General features: G+C 38.7%; 1 protein-coding gene across 2 annotated transcripts in view; it reads left to right on the top strand.

Annotated features, from left to right (window-relative positions):
* The window catches only part of LOC115217286 (dynein heavy chain 12, axonemal-like), a 432,620-nt gene that overhangs the window by 69,809 nt on the left and 340,601 nt on the right, over positions 1–22,210 (top strand). For both annotated transcript variants that reach the window (XM_029786929.2, XM_036507253.1), the window contains 5 exons: positions 281–487; positions 2,732–2,853; positions 9,936–10,206; positions 11,945–12,130; positions 21,022–21,222. In XM_029786929.2, coding sequence (XP_029642789.1) covers positions 281–487; positions 2,732–2,853; positions 9,936–10,206; positions 11,945–12,130; positions 21,022–21,222 — 987 coding nt within the window. The remainder of the gene's footprint in view (positions 1–280; positions 488–2,731; positions 2,854–9,935; positions 10,207–11,944; positions 12,131–21,021; positions 21,223–22,210) is intronic.

The raw sequence follows: 22,210 nt of genomic DNA, 5'->3' as shown, positions 1-22,210 counted from the left end.
CCATTCCAGCGGCACTGGCAACGACCTTGCTCAAATGTTTTTTTCATGTGCCACCAGCAGTATTCAGTGGTTTGATGGTAACATGTTAATAACGAAAAAAATGGTCACCTATTTTTTTGGCTGTTAACAAACATAAAGGAATTAACAAACTTTATGGTCATTGAATATGTATTCAAACACCCAGTATTCAGTGACTTGATGGTAATATGTTGTTAGTAATGAAAATAATACGTTGCTAATAATGAAGAGATGATCACCTTTTTTTTTTTTCTTTTTGAAGTTGATGGACTTCTATAAGCAGAGAGGAGAGAAGATATTGCTAGAACGCCGAGAGAAGTTGGTATTGGAATTGGTAAAGTTGAGGCACCGTGTTGATGAATTCAATGATTTTGGTGAACTTGACATGATGCAGCAATACATCAAAGACGGTGCTGCAGTACAGAAACGGTTGAACGAAGCAAGAACACAAGTTACTTGGATCAACAAGGTAGGTTCGACACTGTTTGATGTATGATGTAAAGGAATGAAACTAGAGGGGAATAAAGAGAGAGAGGGAGGGGCATACAAGTTTGAGAGAAGGAGGGCATAGAAGTTTGAGAGAGAGGGACGGGCATAGAAGTTTGAGAGAGAGGAAGGGGCATACAAGTTTGAGAGAGAGAGGGAGGGGCATACAAGTTTGGGAGAGAGGGAGGGGCATACAAGTTTTGAGAGAGAGGGAGGGGCATACAAGTTTGAGAGAGAGGGAGGGGCATACAAGTTTGAGAGAGAGGGAGAGATTGACAGACAGAGTGACTGAGCTGAATAAGTAAACAACAAAAGTTGTTGGATCAGAACAGTAGGCTGGCTGTCATTTGATTTATGGGAAGTAAATGGAGGATGAGAGAGCATAGGGGACAGGAGTGGCATACATATAGAAAAATACATGCTGTAGATATATTTCTTTACTACCCACAAGGGGCTAAACACAGAGGGGACAAACAAGGACAGACAAAGGGATTAAGTCGATAACATTGACCCCAGTGCGTAATTGGTACTTAACTTATCGACCCCGAAAGGATGAAAGGCAGATTCGACCTTGGCGGAATTTGAACTCGGAACGTAACAACAGACGAAATACGGCTACGCATTTCGCCTGGCGTGCTCACGTTTCTGCCAGCTCATGAAGAGATATGCATTCAAAAAGAGGCAAGTGTAAGAAGAGATGTATAGAAAGCAGAGAAAGACAGAAGACCTACAGAAACATGTACTGAAGACAAGGGTAACAGAGGGGCAGAAGAAAATGGAAAGACATGCACTAAAGAAAGTGCTGTAGACTGATGGGGAGATAGATACGGGATGAGAGGGGGAAAGTGGTGAAAAACAGATATATGGAAAGAAATGTTTTGGGCCAAAAATGACCCAAAACCCAAAACTGGTTGAGAACTACTAATTTAGTATATCATTTTATTGTTCTTCAAAAGACAAGGCTGGAGAAAATTTTGGTTGTTACTTCTAGCAGGTCATATGGCCATTTAAAGGCCACCTCTGTATAATTGCTTGACCATATAAGGAGAGTTTATATGAGGGAGGTTGCAAATAATTAAAATGACATCAGTATATCACTAGTACTTAATTTTATCAACTTGGATAAAACATGGAAGGTAAAGCTAGAATCAGCACGATTTAAGTTCCGAATCTAAAGCAGGCATGAGCAACCAGGCTAAAGCAGGCTGGAGGAGCCATGGCTCATCATCAGGTGGGCTGCATTACTAAAAAAAAAAAAGTCAAGGTAATTTTTCATTAGGTATGCCATTCAGAAAGTTCCATGGCTGCAGTTTGTCCATTACTGATCTCCAGGAATACAGGCATCCAGCAACAGGACCTCCATAATGCTATGATGGGCCGTGAAGTCTGGCATAACATAGTAAATTCCATTGTCTCGACCACGGTCAAACAATGATGATGGTTAGTGATCTAAAGGGACATAACTAAATACCACAAGGCATTTTGTCCAACACAGCAATAATTTTATTGCCCCTTACCGTGGCTTAGTGGTTAGAATGTTGAACTCATGATTGTAAGATTGTGGTTTCAATTTCTGGACTGAGCAATGCATTATATTCTTAAACAAAACCCTTCATTTCACATTATTCCAGTTCCCTCAGCTGTTAAAAATGGATAATTCTGTAACAGATCAGCATCTTATCTTGGGAGGAATATATACACCAGAGAGACAGGGAAACCAGCTTCATGCTCCCTATGGAGTAATGTGAACTAAGTGGAGGCGCAATGGCCCAGTGGTTAGGGCAGCAGACTCGCAGTCATAGGATCGCGGTTTCGATTCCCAGACCGGGCGTTGTGAGTGTTTATTGAGCGAAAACACCTAAAAGCTCCACGAGGCTCCGGCAGGGGATGGTGGTGATCCCTGCTGTACTCTTTCACCACAACTTTCTCTCACTCTTACTTCCTGTTTCTGTTGTACCTGTATTTCAAGGGGCCGGCCTTGTCACTCTCTGTGTCACGCTGAATATCCCTGAGAACTATGTTAAGGGTGCACGTGTCTGTGGAGTGCTCAGCCACTTACACGTTAATTTCACGAGCTGGCTGTTCCGTTGATTCGGATCAACCGGAACCCTCGTCGTCGTAACCGACAGAGTGCTTTCAATGTGAACTAACCATTTCCCTTACTTGTCTGTGTGATACAGTTTTACCTCCCTTGGTTTTTATTGCCTTCTTCTTTTGCTTTTTACAGGAAGAAGTACTATACAAGTACCCACTGACTCATTATCCAGACATTGATGAAATCACGACACTCCTCGATCCATTTGTCAGACTCTTCACTGTTATTGTTAAATGGCAGAAGTCAGAGAGAAAGTTGGTTCTATGTTTTGCTTCAACCTCATTCATTTTTCACTGTAGTAGTAGTAGTAGTAGTAGTAGTAGTAGTAGTAGTAGTAGTAGTAGTAGTAGTAGTAGTAGTAGTAGTTGTTGTTGTTGTTGTTGTTGTTGTTTCTATTGTAGCAGCAGTAGCTCTAAAAGTAGTTGTAGCAGCAACTGAAGTGATGTTGGTGGTGGTGGTGGTGGGGTGTTTCTTGTCTCTGGGCCTGAAGGAGTGCATGTGCTGGGTAAACCTACTCTTGAAATCAGTTGTTGTAAGTCCTTACAAATACCATCAAATGAGTTAAGAGTCACCTTACAGACAACTGCCCAGGAAGGAAAGAATCCTCTGAGTTGGCAAGAGATTTGATTATAGCAATTGGCCATGTGGGTGCTTCATGAGAAAGTTGTGTCAGTTTGCATTTTTTATTTTCTTTTCAACCTATAACCTGGAACATTCTCAACAAAGCATCTACTATTCACTTCATGCACACAGCTGTCACTTTTGTCTCTGTAAGAAACTGCACATGCTGCAACAGCCAAATGTATCCCCTAACATTTACTTACCACAAGCAAACATTATCTGATATTGAACTCAATACAAGGATTAGAGTGTGAAGACACATTTATTATAGGAAGAAAACGACAGTCTACTTGTGTTTCATCTGGTAACTAACTGATTCATCATCATCATCATCGTTTAACGTCCGCTTTCCATGCTAGCATGGGTTGGACAATTTGACTGAGGACTGGCAAACCAGATGGCTGCACCAGGCTCCAGTCTTGATCTGGCAGAGTTTCTACAGCTGGATGCCCTTCCTAACGCCAACCACTCCGAGAGTGTAGCGGGTGCTTTTACATGCCACCGGCATGAGGGTCAGTCAGGCGGTACTGGCAACAGCCACGCTCAAATGGTGTTTTTTACGTGGCCTTACTCGAATGTTTTTTTACGTGCCACCGACACAAGTGCCAGTAAGGCGACGCTGGTAACGACCACGCTCAAATGGTGCTTTTTACGTGCCACTGGCACAGAAGCCAGTTAGCTGCTCTGGCAATGATCACACTCGGATGGTGCTCTTAGTGTGTGTCAAATAAACTGTCAGATTTTGATGTATTAAACACACACACACACACACTCTAACTCTCTCTTTCTCTCTTATATACACATATTCTTGCTTATCATCATCATCATTGTCATTTAATGTCCATTTTCCATGTTGGTAAGGAGGATTAGGTGGTGTGACTGGAGCTGTCCGGCTGGAGAGCTGTCCAGGCTCTGATTTGTTTTGGCTTGGTTTCCACAACTGGCTGCCCTTCTTAACACCAACCACTTTACATAGTTTATTAGTTTGTTGGGTGCTTTCCTTGTGGTCCCAATATAGGTGCTTTAACCCTTTCGTTACTATATTTCTGACCAAATTACACCCCTTATGTGTTTCAATTAATTTCTAACGTAATCATAAATTTAGTCTGGTTTCATTAAGCAACTATAACTTTTTTATTTATCGATATATTAAACTGATTTTTGGAAGATAATTTAATGAAATATTCTCAACCAATTCTATACTATAATTTTTGTCACAAAGTGACTCTAATTGCAGGTAGATACAGGTAAATTCAACAAAATATAAAATTATTAAAATTTTGTTCAAACATCGCTATAGAAAATGGGTTATTAGCTAATATTCAATTGGGTATACAAGAAAATTTTACGATAGAATTTGTTATTCTAGGTAACTTTCTGATACCCATAATAATATTTATAGCAAAATAGTCTTAATTTCATTTAAGGTTGTGGGAAACCACAAACTATCGTTTCTTTCGCTTTGTTTACGTTTAGCGTAATGGTTCGTTTCCGCCGTAATGATTTCAAATAGGCTCATTCGAAAAAGTAAAAAGAAATAGTCTAAGGCTTTACTCTCCTGGGAAAGTCAGTGGCTTGGTCCAGTTTCTTCAGAAAAGTCACCGAAAGAAACAGTTTTTAAATTTTCACTCCATTCAGGTGCCAATTCATTTTCTTTATCGCTGTCGGAGATCTCGGATTCACAGTTTTCACTTTCGGAAAATGAAACATCAGATTCATTATCAAATACCACATGCTTTTTTTTTTCAGTCATAGAGTTAGATTTATGAAGGTCTTCAGTAGAAAATCCTTCGAATTCTGACTCGCTGCTTGATATAATGAAATTCGTATCCATTTTTTGTCAGAATTACAAATTTTGAAAACACAATAGGAACAAATTTCGGAAAAAAATCTCCCAAAATTCACGGAATTAAAATTACTCTTCGATTATTGTACAAAACTGTAGTTGAACTGTTTACGAAGTATAATACGTGTTTTCACGAATGTACTAAAGAGATTTGCTCTGATATTCTCATTTAAATATGAATAGGTAAATTCGGGCGGCTTTGGGCGGTTTGGTCACATTAACCAAAACTTTTTTCGGGCGGCTTTGGGCGGTTTGGTAACGAAAGGGTTAAACATGGCACTGGCACAAAGGTGCTTTTGTGCTTTATATATAGGACCAGCATGGGTGTTTTATATATGGTGCCAGCATGGATGTGCTCAGTACAATTTATATTGGAAATGTGCTGAATCCTTGTTAATTTATGTGTAATCCTTGTGTATGTAGTAACACAAATTAACACATACAGATTCTCTCCCTCTGTCTCTTTTCTCTTTCTCTCTCTTTTCTTTTTCTCTTTCTCTCCCTCTCTTTCATATATATACATATGTTATTGTTTTTATTTATGTGCCCTTTTCAAGCCTAGCCAGGCTCATGGGCCCAGTTTCCCGGTTTCTGTGGTGTATGTGTTCCCCCCCAGCTGGACGGGACGCCAGTCCATCGCAGCATTACTCAAGAAACAGGAAAGTTGGGGCGAAAGAGTATGACAGGGGTTGCCATTACCCCCTGCTAGAGCCTCGTGGAGCTTTTAGGTGTTTTCGCTCAACAAACACACACAAAACCTGGTCTGGGAATTGAAACTGCAATCCTCCGACCGTGAGTCCGCTGCGCTATTGCGCCTCCACAGGTATGTACATATGTAGTTCTTGTTTATGCTGTGGTTTAAAAACATGACTACTCAATACAGTTTTGTATTGTAAGTGTGTGGAGTCTTTTCTGTTTTCATTTATGTGTAATATCCTCTGTGGAAGCACTCCATTGGTTACGACGACGAGGATTCCGGTTGATCCGAATCAACAGAACAGCCTGCTCGTGAAATTAACATGTAAGTGGCTGAGCACTCCACAGACACGTGTACCCTTAACGTAGTTCTCGGGGATATTCAGCGTGACACAGAGAGTGACAAGGTCGGCCCTTTGAAATACAGGTACAACAGAAACAGGAAGTAAGAGTGAGAGAAAGTTGTGGTGAATGAGTACAGCAGGGATCACCACCATCCCCTGCCGGAGCCTCGTGGAGCTTTTAGGTGTTTTCGCTCAATAAATACTCACAACGCCCGGTCTGGGAATCGAAACTGCGATCCTATGACCGCGAGTCCGCTGCCCTAACCACTGGGCCAATGCGCCTCCTTAATCCCCTCTGTATGCTTCAGATGAATTTATACACACATACATATATAAATAACATTATGTCATCTCTCTGAGTTACGTGTGTGTGTGTGTGTGTTTTGCATCAGTGTATCTGATTGTCTGTGGTGATTATGCATGTGTATTAATATATTCATGAACGTGTTTTTTTTTTTACATGTGTGTGTTTGTGTTTTTGCGTATGCATGCAAGTGTTGTGGTGTCTCAGTGATCATATATGGTGCTTATTCATGTGTATATGTTAATATATTTGTCAGTGTGTTTCCATGTGTGCTTCCATGTGTGTGTGTGTGTACGTGTACTGACAGTGTTATGTCCATCCCAGAAGCAGAAAATACTGGACACTGTTACGTGATGAATAAATAATTCACAATTCCATCTTTGAAGATTGCCGATTCTTTTGTCTGGATTGTATGATAAATATTTCACCAACTCACCACATTTCACAGTTAGCTTGCATCTAAATTAACAAAGTATGTATCCCACTTTTGTACTTAGCCACTCTTAATCCCAATTACTACTAGCAATAAAAATCAATCAATATCTCAATAGACTATCTATTGGATATTTTATTCGTGCTCTGGTGGATATCGATCGATATTCTTCATCTTGTTCCATTATATCGAGACACATTACAATAAGGATTTTTAGCATATGTTCAATACCACTAATATTATTCAGGTGAGGGACATATAGCTGATTATATTGAGGCCAGTAGCTCGTTAGTATTTAGCAAAACTTTAATCAAATTACTGCTTGCAATGATATCACTCGATATCTCTTCTTTTCTTCATCTCATATCTCAAAATGTGAGCAGTTGTGTCGTTGGTGAACAGGTCTGCTTCGATTCAATGTAGGACAAATATTAACAAGGGAATTCTTTCATAAAGCACCAATCTTTCTGTTAACTCTTTAATTCTTATATTCTCTGCTAATAGGTATTTCAATAAAAGATATATGCATATTTACATCTCTCCGTCCTGTCTGCCTATCTATCTGTCTGTCTGTCCGTCTGTCTGTCCGTCTGTCTGTCCGTCCGTCCGTCCGTCCATCCATCCATCCATCCATCCATCCATCCATCTCCCTCTATGGACACACATACACACATGTTAGGAAGGGCATCCAGCTGTAGAAACCATATCAAAACAGACAATAGAACTTAATAGAGTCTTCTGGCTTGCCATTTCTTGTCCAACCATCCAACCCATGCCAGCATGGCAAGTAGATGTTAAATGATAATGATGCTGATGATGACATGTATACATATATACACATATATATACTTATACATATACATATACATGCGTGTGTGTGTGTGTGTATACACAAATATTTTTAATATGACCTCAAAGTAATGACAAAGACAAGATAATGTTTCACTCTACATAGCTTGTTTAATGCTTCTATTAGTTTCGGGAAAGCTTCCTTTTATCAAATATAAGACAGAAAATAAACTAGGAGACTAGCCAATTATATTACCCCAGTGCACAACTGGTACTTATTTTATTGCCTCTGAAAGGATGAAAGAGAAAGTTGACTTTGGCAACATTTCAACTCGGAAAATAAAGAAAAAGCCAGAATCATCAAATTTACCCCAGGTGTGAGGATATAAATTTATTTGAATTTGGGAACCCCTGCTTTAGTTCAGAGTTCACTTGCTTGTTTTGAAAGAGGGTTGCTTATGTTGGCTTTTTGCTTTTTAAACTTTCTGTTTTGCTGTGGAGGTGCATGGCTTAGTGGTTAGAGTGTTGGATTCAAGATCCTAAGATTGCGATTTCGATTCCTGGACCAAGTGACGCGTTGTGTTTCTGAGCAAAACACTTTATTTCACATTGCTCCAGTTCACTCAAGTGGAAACTCATAGCTTAGTGGTTATGGTGTTGTGCTTACAATCCTAAGATTTCCATTTCAATTCCTGGTCCAGACAATGCATTGTGTTCTTGACCAATGTAGTAATTCTGGTTATTGAACTGGTGAGATTATTGAATAAGAAGATTGGAAATGGTTAGCGATAGATAGGTTTTACTCTTCTAAGAACAGAGGTATGGTATCCAGCATTATTTGTTGTAGTCGTGAATCTTGTTGATCAAGAGTCAGCCATATTTAAATACCCTTCCAGAGCCTCTTTTTTGACTGGTTGGTAAGATGATGGAAATAAGTGTGGTTGGTAATAATGGTTTCAAATTTTGCCACAACTGCAGTAATTTTGGGGGAGGGGATTAGTCGATTACATCAATCCCAGTGTTCGACTGGTACTTATTTTTATTGACCCCCGAAAGGATGAAAGGTAAAGTTGACCTTGGTAGAATTTAAACTCACAACATAACAACGAGGGAAATACCGCTAAGCATTTCGGCCAGCACTCTAATGCTTCTTATTTCTTTACTGCCCACAAGGGCTACACACAGAGGGGACAAACAAGGATAGAACTGTTAGCACGCCGGGCGAAATGTGTAGCCGTATTTCGTCTGCCGCTACTTTCTGAGTTCAAATTCCGCCGAGGTCGACTTTGCCTTTCATCCTTTCGGGGTCGATTAAATAAGTACCAGTTACGCACTGGGGTCGATGTAATTGACTTAATCCCTTTGTCTGTTCTTGTTTGTCCCCTCTATGTTTAGCCCCCTGTGGGCAATAAAGAAATAGATTATATCGACCCCAATGCATAACTGGTACTTACTTAATCGACCCCGGAAGGATGAAAGGCAAAGTTGACCTCGGCGGAATTCGAGCTCAGAACATAGCAGCAGACGAAATACCTATTTCTTTATTACCCACAAGGGGCTAAACACAGAGGGGACAAACAAGGACAGACATAGGTATTAAGTCGAATACATCGATCCCAGTGCATAACTGGTACTTAATTTATCGACCCCGAAAGGATGAAAGGCAAAGTCGACCTCGGCGGAATTTGAACTCATAACGTAACGGCAGACGAAATACCGCTAAGCATTTCGCCCTTCGTGGTACCGTTTCTGCCAGCTCGCCGCCTTCACTCTAATGATTCTGCTAGCTCACTACCTTACTGTGAGTAGTATTAATAACAGTAATTATTACCACAACTGAATCACTTTATTTCACATTGCTCCAGTCTATGTCAAGTAGAAGCACAAAACTGAGTGGTTAGGGTTTTGGGCTCATAATCCTAAGATTGTGATTTCAATTCCTGGACGGGGCGATGCTTTGTGTTCTTGCACAAAAATATTTGTTTCACATTGGTCCTGTCCCTTCAAGTGCAGTTGTGTGGCTTAGTGGTTAGGGTGTTGGACTCCTAATCCTAAGATTGCAATTTCAATTCCTGGACCAGGTGATGTGTTGTGTTTTTGAACGAATCACTAGACTTCATGTTGCTCCAGTCCACTCAGTTGACAAAAAATGTTTAATCTTGTAATGAACTAGGGCAAGGGATTATATATATGTCACAGAAACTGGGAAACTGATCTTATGACTCTATATGACATGAGAAGGATCTTTAGCCTTCATCGTGTCCATCCATTTTGTTAATATCCAAGAATTGCTGTGATTGTAGGTGGATGGATGGGTCATTCCTGGAGCTGAATTCCGACGATGTTGAAAAAGGTGTGGAAGAGTTTACTCGAGAGATTTATAAGCTGCATAAAATATTCAAGACAAAGGAAAAGAAACTGGTGATGGAGAAGGATGAGCGGGAGAGGGAGAAGAAGAAAAAGAGGAGAATGATGGTAGTGGAAGAAGAAGAGGTGGAGCCTGAAGAGGAGCTGCATCTACCTGTAGGACCCAGGGTGTGTGATACGGTGCTGGAGGAACTGAAACAATTCAAGGTAAGGCAACAGTGACTTTATTCATCATTGTCGTTGTCATAATTATAATCATCATCATCATGGTTAGCATTGTCATCATCATGGTTAGCATCATCATCATCATCGACATCATGGTTAGCATCATCATCAGCATCATCATGGTTAGCATTGTCATTATCATGGTTAGCATCATCATCATCATCGACATCATGGTTAGCATCATCATCATCATCATGGTTAGCATCGTAATCATCATGGTTAGCATTGTCATTATCATGGTTAGCATCATCATCATCATCGACATCATGGTTAGTATCGTCATCATCAACATGGTTAGCATCATCATCATCATCGACATCATGGTTAGCATCGTCATCATCATCGGCATCATGGTTAGCATCATCATCGACATGATGGTTAGCATCATCATCGACATCATGGCTAGCATCATCATCATCGACATGATGGTTAGCATCATCATCATCGACATGATGGTTAGCATCATCATCATCGACATCATGGTTAGTATCATCATATTCGACATCATGGTTAGCATCGTCATCATCATTGGCATCATGGTTAGCATCATCATCGACATCATGGTTAGCATCATCATCATCATCGACATCATGGCTAGCATCATCATCATCATCATCGACATCATGGTTAGCATCATCATCATCGACATCATGGTTAGCATCATCATCATCATCGACATCATGGTTAGCATCATCATCATCATCGACATCATGGTTAGCATCATCATCATCATCATCAAATGTCCGTTTTCCATGCTGGCATGGGTTGGACAGTTTGACAGGAGCTGGCTAGGTAGAAGACTGCACCATGCTTTGCTGTCTGTTTTGGTGTGGTTTTTATGGCTGGATGCCCTTCCTAACCCCAACCGTTCTGCAGAGTGGACTGAGTGCTTTTTATGTAGCACCAGCACGGGCAACATCAGTTTTAGCATGGTTTTTTACTGTTGGATTATTATGAGTAGCATCACCATTTCCACTATCACAACCACCATCATCAAAATTTCAACTCTATTACTGTCATTATAATCCATGCCAGCATAGAAAAGCAGATATAAAAAACAGCAATGATAATGATATATATTATTACCCCCCCCCCCCCTTAGCAAAGAAGGAGGTATTGTTTTCAGTTGTGTTTGTTTGTTTGTTTGCCCGTGGACAAGATATCTCAAGAACCACTGAATGGATTCAGATGAAACTTTCAGAGATGTTTGGCCTTGTGGCTGGCACAAACTGATTAGATTTTGGGATCAATCTGGTACCAAACAAGGATTTGGGATTATTTTTCCAAATTTTTTACTAAATTTTTGAGAGTAGTCGGGTTCATTTTTAGTATTTTCATTTGTGAGAGCAGTTGAGTTTGTTTCAGATATTCTCATTTTAAGAATCATCTCTGGCTAATCGTTGAGCAGACGTTGTGTCTGTGTTTGTCCATTCTCTTCTCCCCACTGCTTCACAATTGGTGTTGGTTTGTTTACATCTCCATAACACAGCAGTTTGGCATAAGAGACCAACAGAAAAACTACCAGATTTACAGAAAGAAAGAAAAAGTACTAGGGTTGATCTTTTTCAACTAAAGTCCTTTGCGGCAGTGCTCCAGTATGGTCACAAGCCAATGACTGAAACAAGTAAACGATAAATGATAAAAGATTTACTTAACGAATATTTAAATTGATGTAATTCTTAGTTGACCTATTTTTCTCTTCTTCTCTTTTATATTTCAGAAAAACATTCCTCTAATAACAATAATGTGTAACCCTGGGATGAGGTCACGTCACTGGGAGCGCATGTCAGAATTGGTGAGTTTCAATCTCACCCCTGACACCGGAACTACACTTCGCAAAGTGCTAAAGTATGAGTTAGAAGAATATTTGGAGGATTTTGAAACAATAAGTGTCGGTGCTTCAAAGGTGAGTGGAAAGTTTGTATTTAGTGTTAAATTCTTCAACTTCATTTTGCCAACACAGACCATCACTAAATTCTTCAGATTTTTTTTTTTTTTTTTTTGTAGTCGAGTACGTTGTATATGTGCTATTAGATATTGCAGTGCATAGGTCTGATTTAACCCTTTTCAGACAATTGGGCCAATCTCTTGGCCCACTGTTTTTGTGCAAGGAAGAATAAATGGTCATGCATGATGGTGATTTCATTTCCTTCTTTAGACTTTTCCTTTTCTCCTTTCTGATGAAGACTTTTGACTTGTCTTGAGACAGCATCCACCCGGGGTGGGTTGAGCTGGCTTCATTCATCCTCAGTGCTGCATCTCTCACAAACGTCGACCAGGCCTGGCGATTTGAGGCTAACAACCGCATGATCTCCAACCACTCCTTATTCCAGTGGTGAACGCTGTAGACATGGGGGCCTAGGTTGGATTCCAGATCAGCCTTGACCGTCATCAGCCAGGTTTTTCGTTGTCCACCACATCGCTTTCACCAACCCTGAAGGGGAGCTGGGGCAATTGCTTCATAGTTGAATTCTCCTGGTTGACGACGGAGGGCATGACCCAGCCAACGCAGACGTCTCGTTAGGATGACTTGTCAGAGGGAGGTGATTTTGCACTGGTGTCGCACCGAATTGTTGGTGCAAAGTGATGCCATCGGACACAAAGGATGTGGCGTAGACAGATGTCATCGAAGGATTCTAGTCACTTAATATTGACTAGAATCCTTTCTGATGAAGAGCTATGCTTAAAATGTCAAAGACACTCTGTTTTTACTGAGTGTCAAACAAATACATTCCTTGTAAACGTCCTCTTGTCTGTGAATTTTATTATTCATTTATTTGGAGTGACTATATATCATTGCTATTATGTTAAACTGTCATATGTCCAAATTTACCCAAATGCATTTTTTTCAATATTTAATTTTGCTTGCAATAGCCGGTTCTTTTGGTCAAGCTATTGTATCTCCAGCTGCTTCAGATGCTAAGATATGAAGATTGTCAAAGTGTAGTACAACGGTTTAGCATTTTTCAAAAGTGTAGTAAGTCCCACATACGACAGTTTCACAAAAATATTTCTGACTGAAAATATCATAGATACATGGAGTTTTATGCACCTTACAAAGTATTATTAGAAGTATTGCATCTCTAAATCTCCCAGAGAGACTTATACAGTAGCAGCACAATAAAGTTATGGTTTGTTGCCAATTTAATGTGGCAGTCCCAGGAAAGGGAAGAATGCTACTGCTATTTAGCCCCCTGGGCTAAATATGTGCATTGGTGTTAAATGTTGAATATATTCCCATTATTAATACTGTATATATATATATATATATATATATATATATATATATATATATATATATATATAAATAATAAGGATAAGATCGTTAATTAAAATAAAATAATGATCTTATCAAGTGGCCAGCATGGAAAAAATAACCTTCAAAGGTAATAATTATTAAAATTATAAATTAGGGTATCTACAAGATACCACCATGCTGAAAATAGCAGCCATGATCTGACTCTAAAACCACCTTAAGTGTCACTATAGCAACACGGAGAGAAGACAAAGAGACAAGATGAAACTAGTAAAAAATTACTGGATAATTCCAGATCCCAGGTTTCTGGCTTTGCACTTAGGAATGTTTTGCCTCATCAGTGGAATACACACAGAAAAATGTTTTTCCTAACGCCAACCACTCCGAGAGTGGTTGGCGTTAGGAAGGGCATCCAGCTGTAGAAACTCTGCCAGATCAAGATTGGAGCCTGGTGTAGCCTTCTGGTTCACCAGTCCTCAATCAAATCGTCCAACCCATGCTAGCATGGAAAGCAGACGTTAGACGATGATGATGATGATGATATATATTCTTTTACTTGTTTACTTGTTTCAGTCATTTGACTGCGGCCATGCTGGAGCACCGCCTTTAGTCGAGCAAATCGACCCCGAGACTTATTCTTTGTAAGCCCAGTACTTATTCTATCGGTCTCTTTTGCCGAACGGCTAAGTTACGGGGACGTAAATACACCAGCATCGGTTGTCAAGCGATGTTGGGGGACAAACACAGACACACAACCCCCTCCCCCCCCCACATATATATATATATACATATATACAACAGGCTTCATTCAGTTTCCGTCTACCAAATCCACTCACAAGGCATTGGTCGACCCGGGGCTATCGCAGAAGACTTGCCGAAGATGCCACGCAGTGGGACTGAACCCGGAACCATGTGGTTGGTTAGCAAGCTGCTTACCACACAGCCACTCCTGCGCCATATATATATATATATATATATATATATATATATATGAAGAATAGGTGATAAAATACTTGGCATGGATAGTCATTAAGTTGTGCTCAGAGAAATCAAAATCTTAAACTCCAACTTCTTTGTCAGTGTTAAGTAGTGCGGAGTTAATGAAGTAGGCTAGAATAACGATCTTCATGTGGATAAGGAAGAAAAAAGACAGACAAACCAAAACAAGTGTAAGAAACATATTTACATGAGAAAGTTGCATGTACAAGCTACATGATGTGGTCAAGCCTTGATTCTATCATGTAGCATATACACACAACTTTCTATCATATAAATACATTCCTTTTGCCTGTTATTGTTTGTCTGGTATGTGTTTGTGTACACATGCATGTATGGTGTGTATATACGTATGTATGCATACATGCATGTATGGTGTGTATGTATGAATGTATGTATGTATGTATGTATTGATCAGCCGATCAATCAATCAATCAGTCAGTGGTTCACAACCTTATTGACTTCATAACATACTGAAAATCAATTTAAAGTCAAAACAAAAATGGTGGCCTCAGAGATTGGTTCAATTATTCTATAAGCGTTAAATCAAACCTCCAGAATATTAGATAACATATGATTCACATATTTAACAAAACTTCCGCAATGAGAAAAGTCAAAAAGCAAAAAAAAAAAAAAATGCAGAATACCAATAATGGATTTTCTAAAGCTTTAAATGATATGTTTTTATTATAAAATCCATGGTACAACTAAACAACTTTTACCCAGCAGTGGGAAGCAAATGGCTTTTGCTATATAGTAGGCGCAGGAGTGGCTGTGTGGTAAGTAGCTTGCTTACCAACCAGATGGTTCTGGGTTCAGTCCCACTGTGTGGCACCTTGGGCAAGTGTCTTCTACTATAGCCTCGGGCCGACCAAAACCTTGTGAGTGGATTTAATAGATGGAAACTGAAAGAAGCCCGTCATATATATATGTATATATATATATGTATGTGTGTCTATATGGTTGTGTCTGTGTTTGTCTACCCCAACATCACTTGAGAACCAATGCTGGTGTGTTTCCGTCCCCGTAACTTAGCAGTTCGGCAAAAAGAGACTGATATTATAAATACTAGGCTTACAAAAAATAATTCCTGGGGTCGATTTGCTCAACTAAAGGCGATGCTCCAGCATGGCCACAGTCAAATGACCGAAACAAGTAAAAAAGAAAAGTATATATCATCATCATTTTCATCGTCATCATCGTCGTCGTCATCATCATCATCATCATCATCATCATCATTTAACATCCATGTTCCATGCTGCCATGGGTTGGAGAGTTTGACAGGATCTGATAAGTGCAAAGACTGCATTATACTCCAATGTCTTCTTAGGTATGGTTTCTATGCCTGGATACCCTTCTTGATATACATACTGTACTGTGTGGTTGTGTGTGCATGTGTATACGTGCACATATACATACACATGCACAACATCCTTGCTTTTATCTCGCTTTTAGTATCTGGATTGATTTCTGAAGTTAGCGATTTATCAGTGAGAAAGAAAACAGCAACAATCTCTGCAGGGATATATTACAACTATATTTTTTCGTGTGTGTGCCTATGTGTCTTTAATATCTCTTTCTCTTTATCTCTCTCTCCCTCTCTCTATACATACATACATATGTGTGTATACACATATGTATGTGCATATACACACACATACACATGTGTATATCTCTATCTATCTATCTATTTATCTATCTATCTATCTACCTTAACTATATGCATACATACATATACACACATATATATATTAACATATATATTATGCACATATATCTATCATATATCTATATATACATATGCATATATATATATATATATATACATATGCACATATATATATATATATATATATATATATATATATATATATATATACATATGCATATATATATATATATATATATATATATATATATATACACATATGCATATATATATATATATATATATATATATATATATACATATACACGCATACACACACATATATATATATATATCTTACAGCTATGTATGTCTATACACATGCACACACATGCATGCTTTTCTTTGGCAAGTGAGAGATAAGGATATTTTTTCCCCCCACACAGTTTTTTTAAATGACAACATCTATATATGCATTCATTCATTCATTCATTCATTCATTCATTATTATTATTTTTTTCTCTTTTTATCTCATAAATATAATTCCGTCTGCTTTAGTTTAGCTATACAGCCATATTGGTAAGCTTCTTCTTTTCTAAAGGGTTAATAGCAGTTTGCATCGCAGAATAATTCGCCAACAACAAAGAGAGAGTTAATCGATGCCTAGCAAAGTTAAGAAGCAGAAATAAGACCAATAATAAGTTGTCAATCCTTCAGCATTTCATCACATCTTTTAATATAATTCTAAGGTTTCATATACAACTGGGAATTTACCATTTTCAGCTTAATGTGAGATCAAGAATTAATAATCAGATTTATCGATTTTTTTTTGGTTGTTGTTTTTTTTTCCAGTTTTGTTATTGTTTTGTTTTTACATATGCTTGTTGGTTTATGATTTATGATTTATGATTTAAGAATTATTATTATCTATGATTTGGGGAGAAAAATCTTTTTCTTTTTCTGTTAGAGGCTGACAATATCTTTTCGGAAATTGAAATTCTTTTGACAAATTTTGAATATCATTACTCCTACTACAGCTGTGGCTACTGCTGCTGCTACTACCACCATCATGCTTGGTGGCATTTTGTCCATCTTTATATTCTCTGTTCAATTCCACCAAGGTAAAATGAAGTACCAGTTGAGTACGGGGGTGGGCGGTGGGGGGTGAAATCAACTAGCCCCACCACTTCCCTGAAATTTCAGGCCTTGTGACTATAGTAGAAAGAATTTTTAACCGTGGAATGAAGTGTTTTGCTCAAGAACATGTGTCGCCTGGTCCAGGAATTGAAACCACAATCTTACGATTATGGTGCTGGCACCCTAAACCACTAAGCCACGCGCCTCCACAAGGTCAGTCCTGACTGACATAGGCAGACACATCTATGATTGATAATGATCTAACTTTGTCTGCCACATCTTTTTCTACAGCCAGGACTATGTTGGTCACTGTGTCCATCTTTAGCCCTTTACTATTTTAGTATTTAAACCAGCCAAATCCATCCATATCCGGTGAAAGTAGTGCTCTGAAGCTTGTGGTTGTCTGTTCCTAAAAGGAGGCAAGATATCAAGATGTCTTCAGGCATTTGGAGATATTTCTGCATTTTGTTTATTAATATCCTTTCGTTATAAAATGCAATGAGCTGGCAGAATCGTTAACACACTGGAAAAACTGCTTAGTGGCATTTCATCCATCTTTATGCTCTGAGTTCAAATTCCTCCAAGATCAACATTGCCTTTCACCCTTTTGGGGATGATAAATTAAGTACCAGTCGAGCACTGGGGTCGATGTAGTCGACCTACCTATCCCACCCACCCACGAAATTGCTGGCCTTTTACCAAAATTTGAAATCAGTATCTTTTTGTTACTATAGGCACAAGGCCTGACATTTTGAGGGAGAGGGCTAGCCGGTTTTATCAACCCCAGTGCTCAACTAGTACTTCTTTCATTGACCCCCTAAAGCAGTGCTTCTCAAACTATCTGATGTGGCATGCCGGTAGTTTTTCCTTTCCAGTGTGTCAGGGACTAGTAATATTTCTTAGTAATATTAATTTATACTGGAAACAATATATATATAATGAATATAGTAAAAGTTGACAATAGGTGCAAGAGTGGCTTTGTGGTAAGTAGCTTGCTTACCAACCACATGGTTCCGGGTTCATTCCCACTGCGTGTCACCTTGGGCAAGTGTTTTCAACTATAGCCTCGGGCCAACCAAAGCCTTGTGAGTGGATTTGGTAGACGGAAACTGAAAGAAGCCTGTTGTATATATGTATATATATATGTGTGTGTGTGTATATGTTTGTGTGTCTGTGTTTGTCTCCCCCCACCCAACATCGCTTGACAACCGATGGTGGTGTGTTTACATCCTCGCAACTTAATGGTTTGGCAAAAGAGACCGATAGAATAAGTACTAGGCTTCCAAAGAATAAGCCTTGGGGTTGATTTGCTTGACTAAAGGCGGTGCTCCAGCATGGCCGCAGTCAAATGACTGAAACAAGTAAAAGAGAAAATAAAAGAGAATTGTTTTTTTATCTTATATTTATTTTGTAAACAAATAATACAAATATTACATAAGAATTTTATAATGTTTCTTTCTTTTGTGGTAACTCGTTGCATACCAACAGCTGATGGCTCGCAGACTGGCACTGGTCCGTGGACCACCACTTTGAGTAGCATTGCTCTAAAAGACAAAAGGCAAAGTAGACCTCAGCAGCATTTAAACTCAGACCATAAAGGACAAAATGCTGCTGAGCATTAATAATTCTTCCAGCTCACAGTTCTTAAGTTTTGTTTATTAATATCGGTGGATAAAACAAACAGGATGGTATCTTCAATGGATACTGTGATTGAGTGTGATTTGCACTTAGGAAGGCCAGCCTTAAAATAGCAGTTATTATGTCTAGCTGTATGAGAAAAAGGAATGCACCAGGAATGGAGAGTTATCTGTGTGTATTTTCTTGACGCATACCGGACTTGTTTACCTCTTCCTTGTCAAAGTTTTATCACAAACATGTAAATATGACCACACACACACACACACACACACACATATGTATGCACACACACAAACATGCACTCTTGAAAACTCATACATGAACATACACATACACAAACATGCACTGAAACACATTTGCACATGTGTGCACGCGCGCACACACACACATGCATATGTATGCACACACATACACACACATAAACTTGCACTCTTGAAAACTCACGCATGAACATACACATGCACAAACTTGCACTGAAACCTATACAAACATACACAAGCTTGCACATGTGCGCACACACACACACACCACACACACACACATGTATGCACACACATAAACATGCACACTTGAACACTCACCTGAACATACACATACACAAAAATGCACTGAAACCCATATAAACACACATGTTTGCATATATGTGCAGACACATGCATATGCATTACACACATAGACACACACACACACACACACACACACACATTCATGCATACAGATACACACGCAGCATGAAGCTGTAACATTTCATGGTAACCCAACAACACTTTAAAGGTCACAGTTGATTCTTTTTCTTATTTGACAGCAGTGCTGTTACCGGCCATCATCACCATCGTCCCACCACTCTCATTGTTGTTGTTCTTTGTTGCTGCTGTTGTTGTTGTTGTTGTTGAGCCCAGGGTCAGTCCTGACTGACATAGGCAGACACATCTATGATTAATGATGATCTAACTTTGTCCACCACATCTATTTGTACAGCCAGGACTATGTTGGTCACTGTATCCATCTTTAACCCTTTACTAATCTAGTATTTAAACTGGCCATATATGGCTCAAATTTCTACCTGTATTTTAGGTTCAAACTGGCCAGATCCTGCCTCTCACACCTACTCTACAATGTCATCTTAAACATAAACAGTCACATCATCGAAATCTCAAATCTTTGAGATGATTAATTCCTAGCAACGTAAATAAATAAACATTACATTCGACAGAGTAATCTGAATGATAAAGGGTTAAGGCATTAGGGAATTTGGTTGCTATTTTTAGCAGGTCAAGTGTCCACATATAAGCCACTTCATTCTGTCGTCTATGTTTGTTTATCATTAGTTCAGAAATGCCTGGTCTTTCTGCATGTATGTCTATCTGTCTATTTGCTTGCCACCAGCTACTGCAAGCAGTGGTAGCATTGTAAGATTTCCGAATGTTTCCTAACTTCTCTTTTATGTCTTGTTTTATTCTTTTACTTGCTTCAGTCATTTGACTGTGGTCATGCTGGAGCACTGCCTTGAAGTGCTTTCAGTTGAACAACTCGACTCCAGGACTTACTTTATCAGTTATTCTATTAGTTATTCTTTGCTGAGCTGCTAAGTTGTGGGGACATAAACACACCAACACCAGTTGTCAAGCAGTGATGGGGGAGGGGCTGGACAAACACAGACACACACACATAGATATATATATACATATATATGTATGTGTATATATATATATATATATATATATATATATATATATATACACACATATATACATACACACACACACACACACACACACACACACACATATATATATATATACATATATATACATATACATATATATATATACATATACATATATATATATATATATATATATATACAAATACACACAACAGGCTTCTTTCAGTTTCAACCTATCAAATCCATTCACGAGGCTTTTGGTTGGCCCAAGACTTATAGTACAAGACACTTGCCTAAGGTTTTCATACTGTGGAACTGAACCTGGAACCATGTGGTTGGGAAGCAAACTTCTTACCACACAGCCATGCCTACACCTTTTCATGTATTTATTGTATTTTATTTTATTTTATTTTATCTATTTGTTTTATTTATTTATTTATTCATTTATTTTTGCAGGAGTTCACTTTGGAGAAAAACATGATAAAGATGAAAGAGGAATGGGAGGACGTTTGTCTCAGTACTACCTTGTATCGTGACACAAACCTATCAATCTTGTCTTCTGTCGATGATATACAGACGATGCTTGAAGATCAGATCATTAAAACCCAGACCATGAGAGGTTCTCATTTTATAAAACCGTTTGAGAAAGATATCAAGGTAATGGTTGGAAAAGAATTAAAAAGAGAAAGGAAAAAAGAAGAAACAAACCTGGTTTTGTCAGGTTTTGTTGTTTTTCCTTTTTCTTTTGACTTAACTGAAAGAACTTATATGAAAGTCGATATGCTCTATCAATCAGAGCCTGGCAATTAACAGATTCAACATAGTAATTTATATGTTAACATACAGGGCATTCACCCACAAAAGTGCAGAGATACATAGAATAATAATAAAGTCAGTGTTTATTAAGATACATTTCGTTTTCAAAATTTAATAGAATCTATACACAGAATTTAATTTTCTTATGAATGCCTGCTTTAAAATTATCAGCCATCGTACAAACAATAACTCTGAGCACCTTTTCAAATTCCACCCATCTAACACCCGTGGACATATTTTCAAAGTAAGAAAACAGCACAGCTCCCATGACTTCAGGAAACATTTTTTCACGCTGAGAGTTGCTGAAGCATGGAACAAACTGCCGGCATCAGTTGTTAGTTGTCGGAGCACTGCATCCTTCAAAACTTCCATGCTTCCTGAGATTCGCCAACACTACACCTGATTTTCTCCCCTCCATACACACACAAGCATGTATCTGACTCATACATTGTTCGCTTTCCAGACATTTCTACATTACTGCATGTACTTTATATGCACTTTCTGACAAGTTGTGGTGCACCTGAGCACTGTATACAATAATTTCATTATTATTATTATTATTATTATTATTATTATATAAACTGGTGACCATTCTGGTCTAGTCACTGCTAATAATACAAAGCAAGGGAGACACAAACATCAAAAACCATTTGTTTGGTATTTGGACACATTCTCATTCAATGGCTGTTACCAGTTTTGTACCCTTTTACCCTTTTACTTGTTTCAGTCATTTGACTGTGGCCATGCTGGAGCACCGCCTTCAGTCGAGCAAATCGACTCTAGGACTTATTCTTTGTAAGCCTAGTACTTATTCTATCGGTCTCTTTTG

This window comes from Octopus sinensis, linkage group LG11 (assembly GCF_006345805.1).
Source record: "Octopus sinensis linkage group LG11, ASM634580v1, whole genome shotgun sequence".
NCBI classification, from domain to species: domain Eukaryota; kingdom Metazoa; phylum Mollusca; class Cephalopoda; order Octopoda; family Octopodidae; genus Octopus; species Octopus sinensis.
The sequence above is the reverse complement of the archived record's forward strand: the minus strand, read 5'-3'. Positions and strand labels throughout refer to the sequence as shown.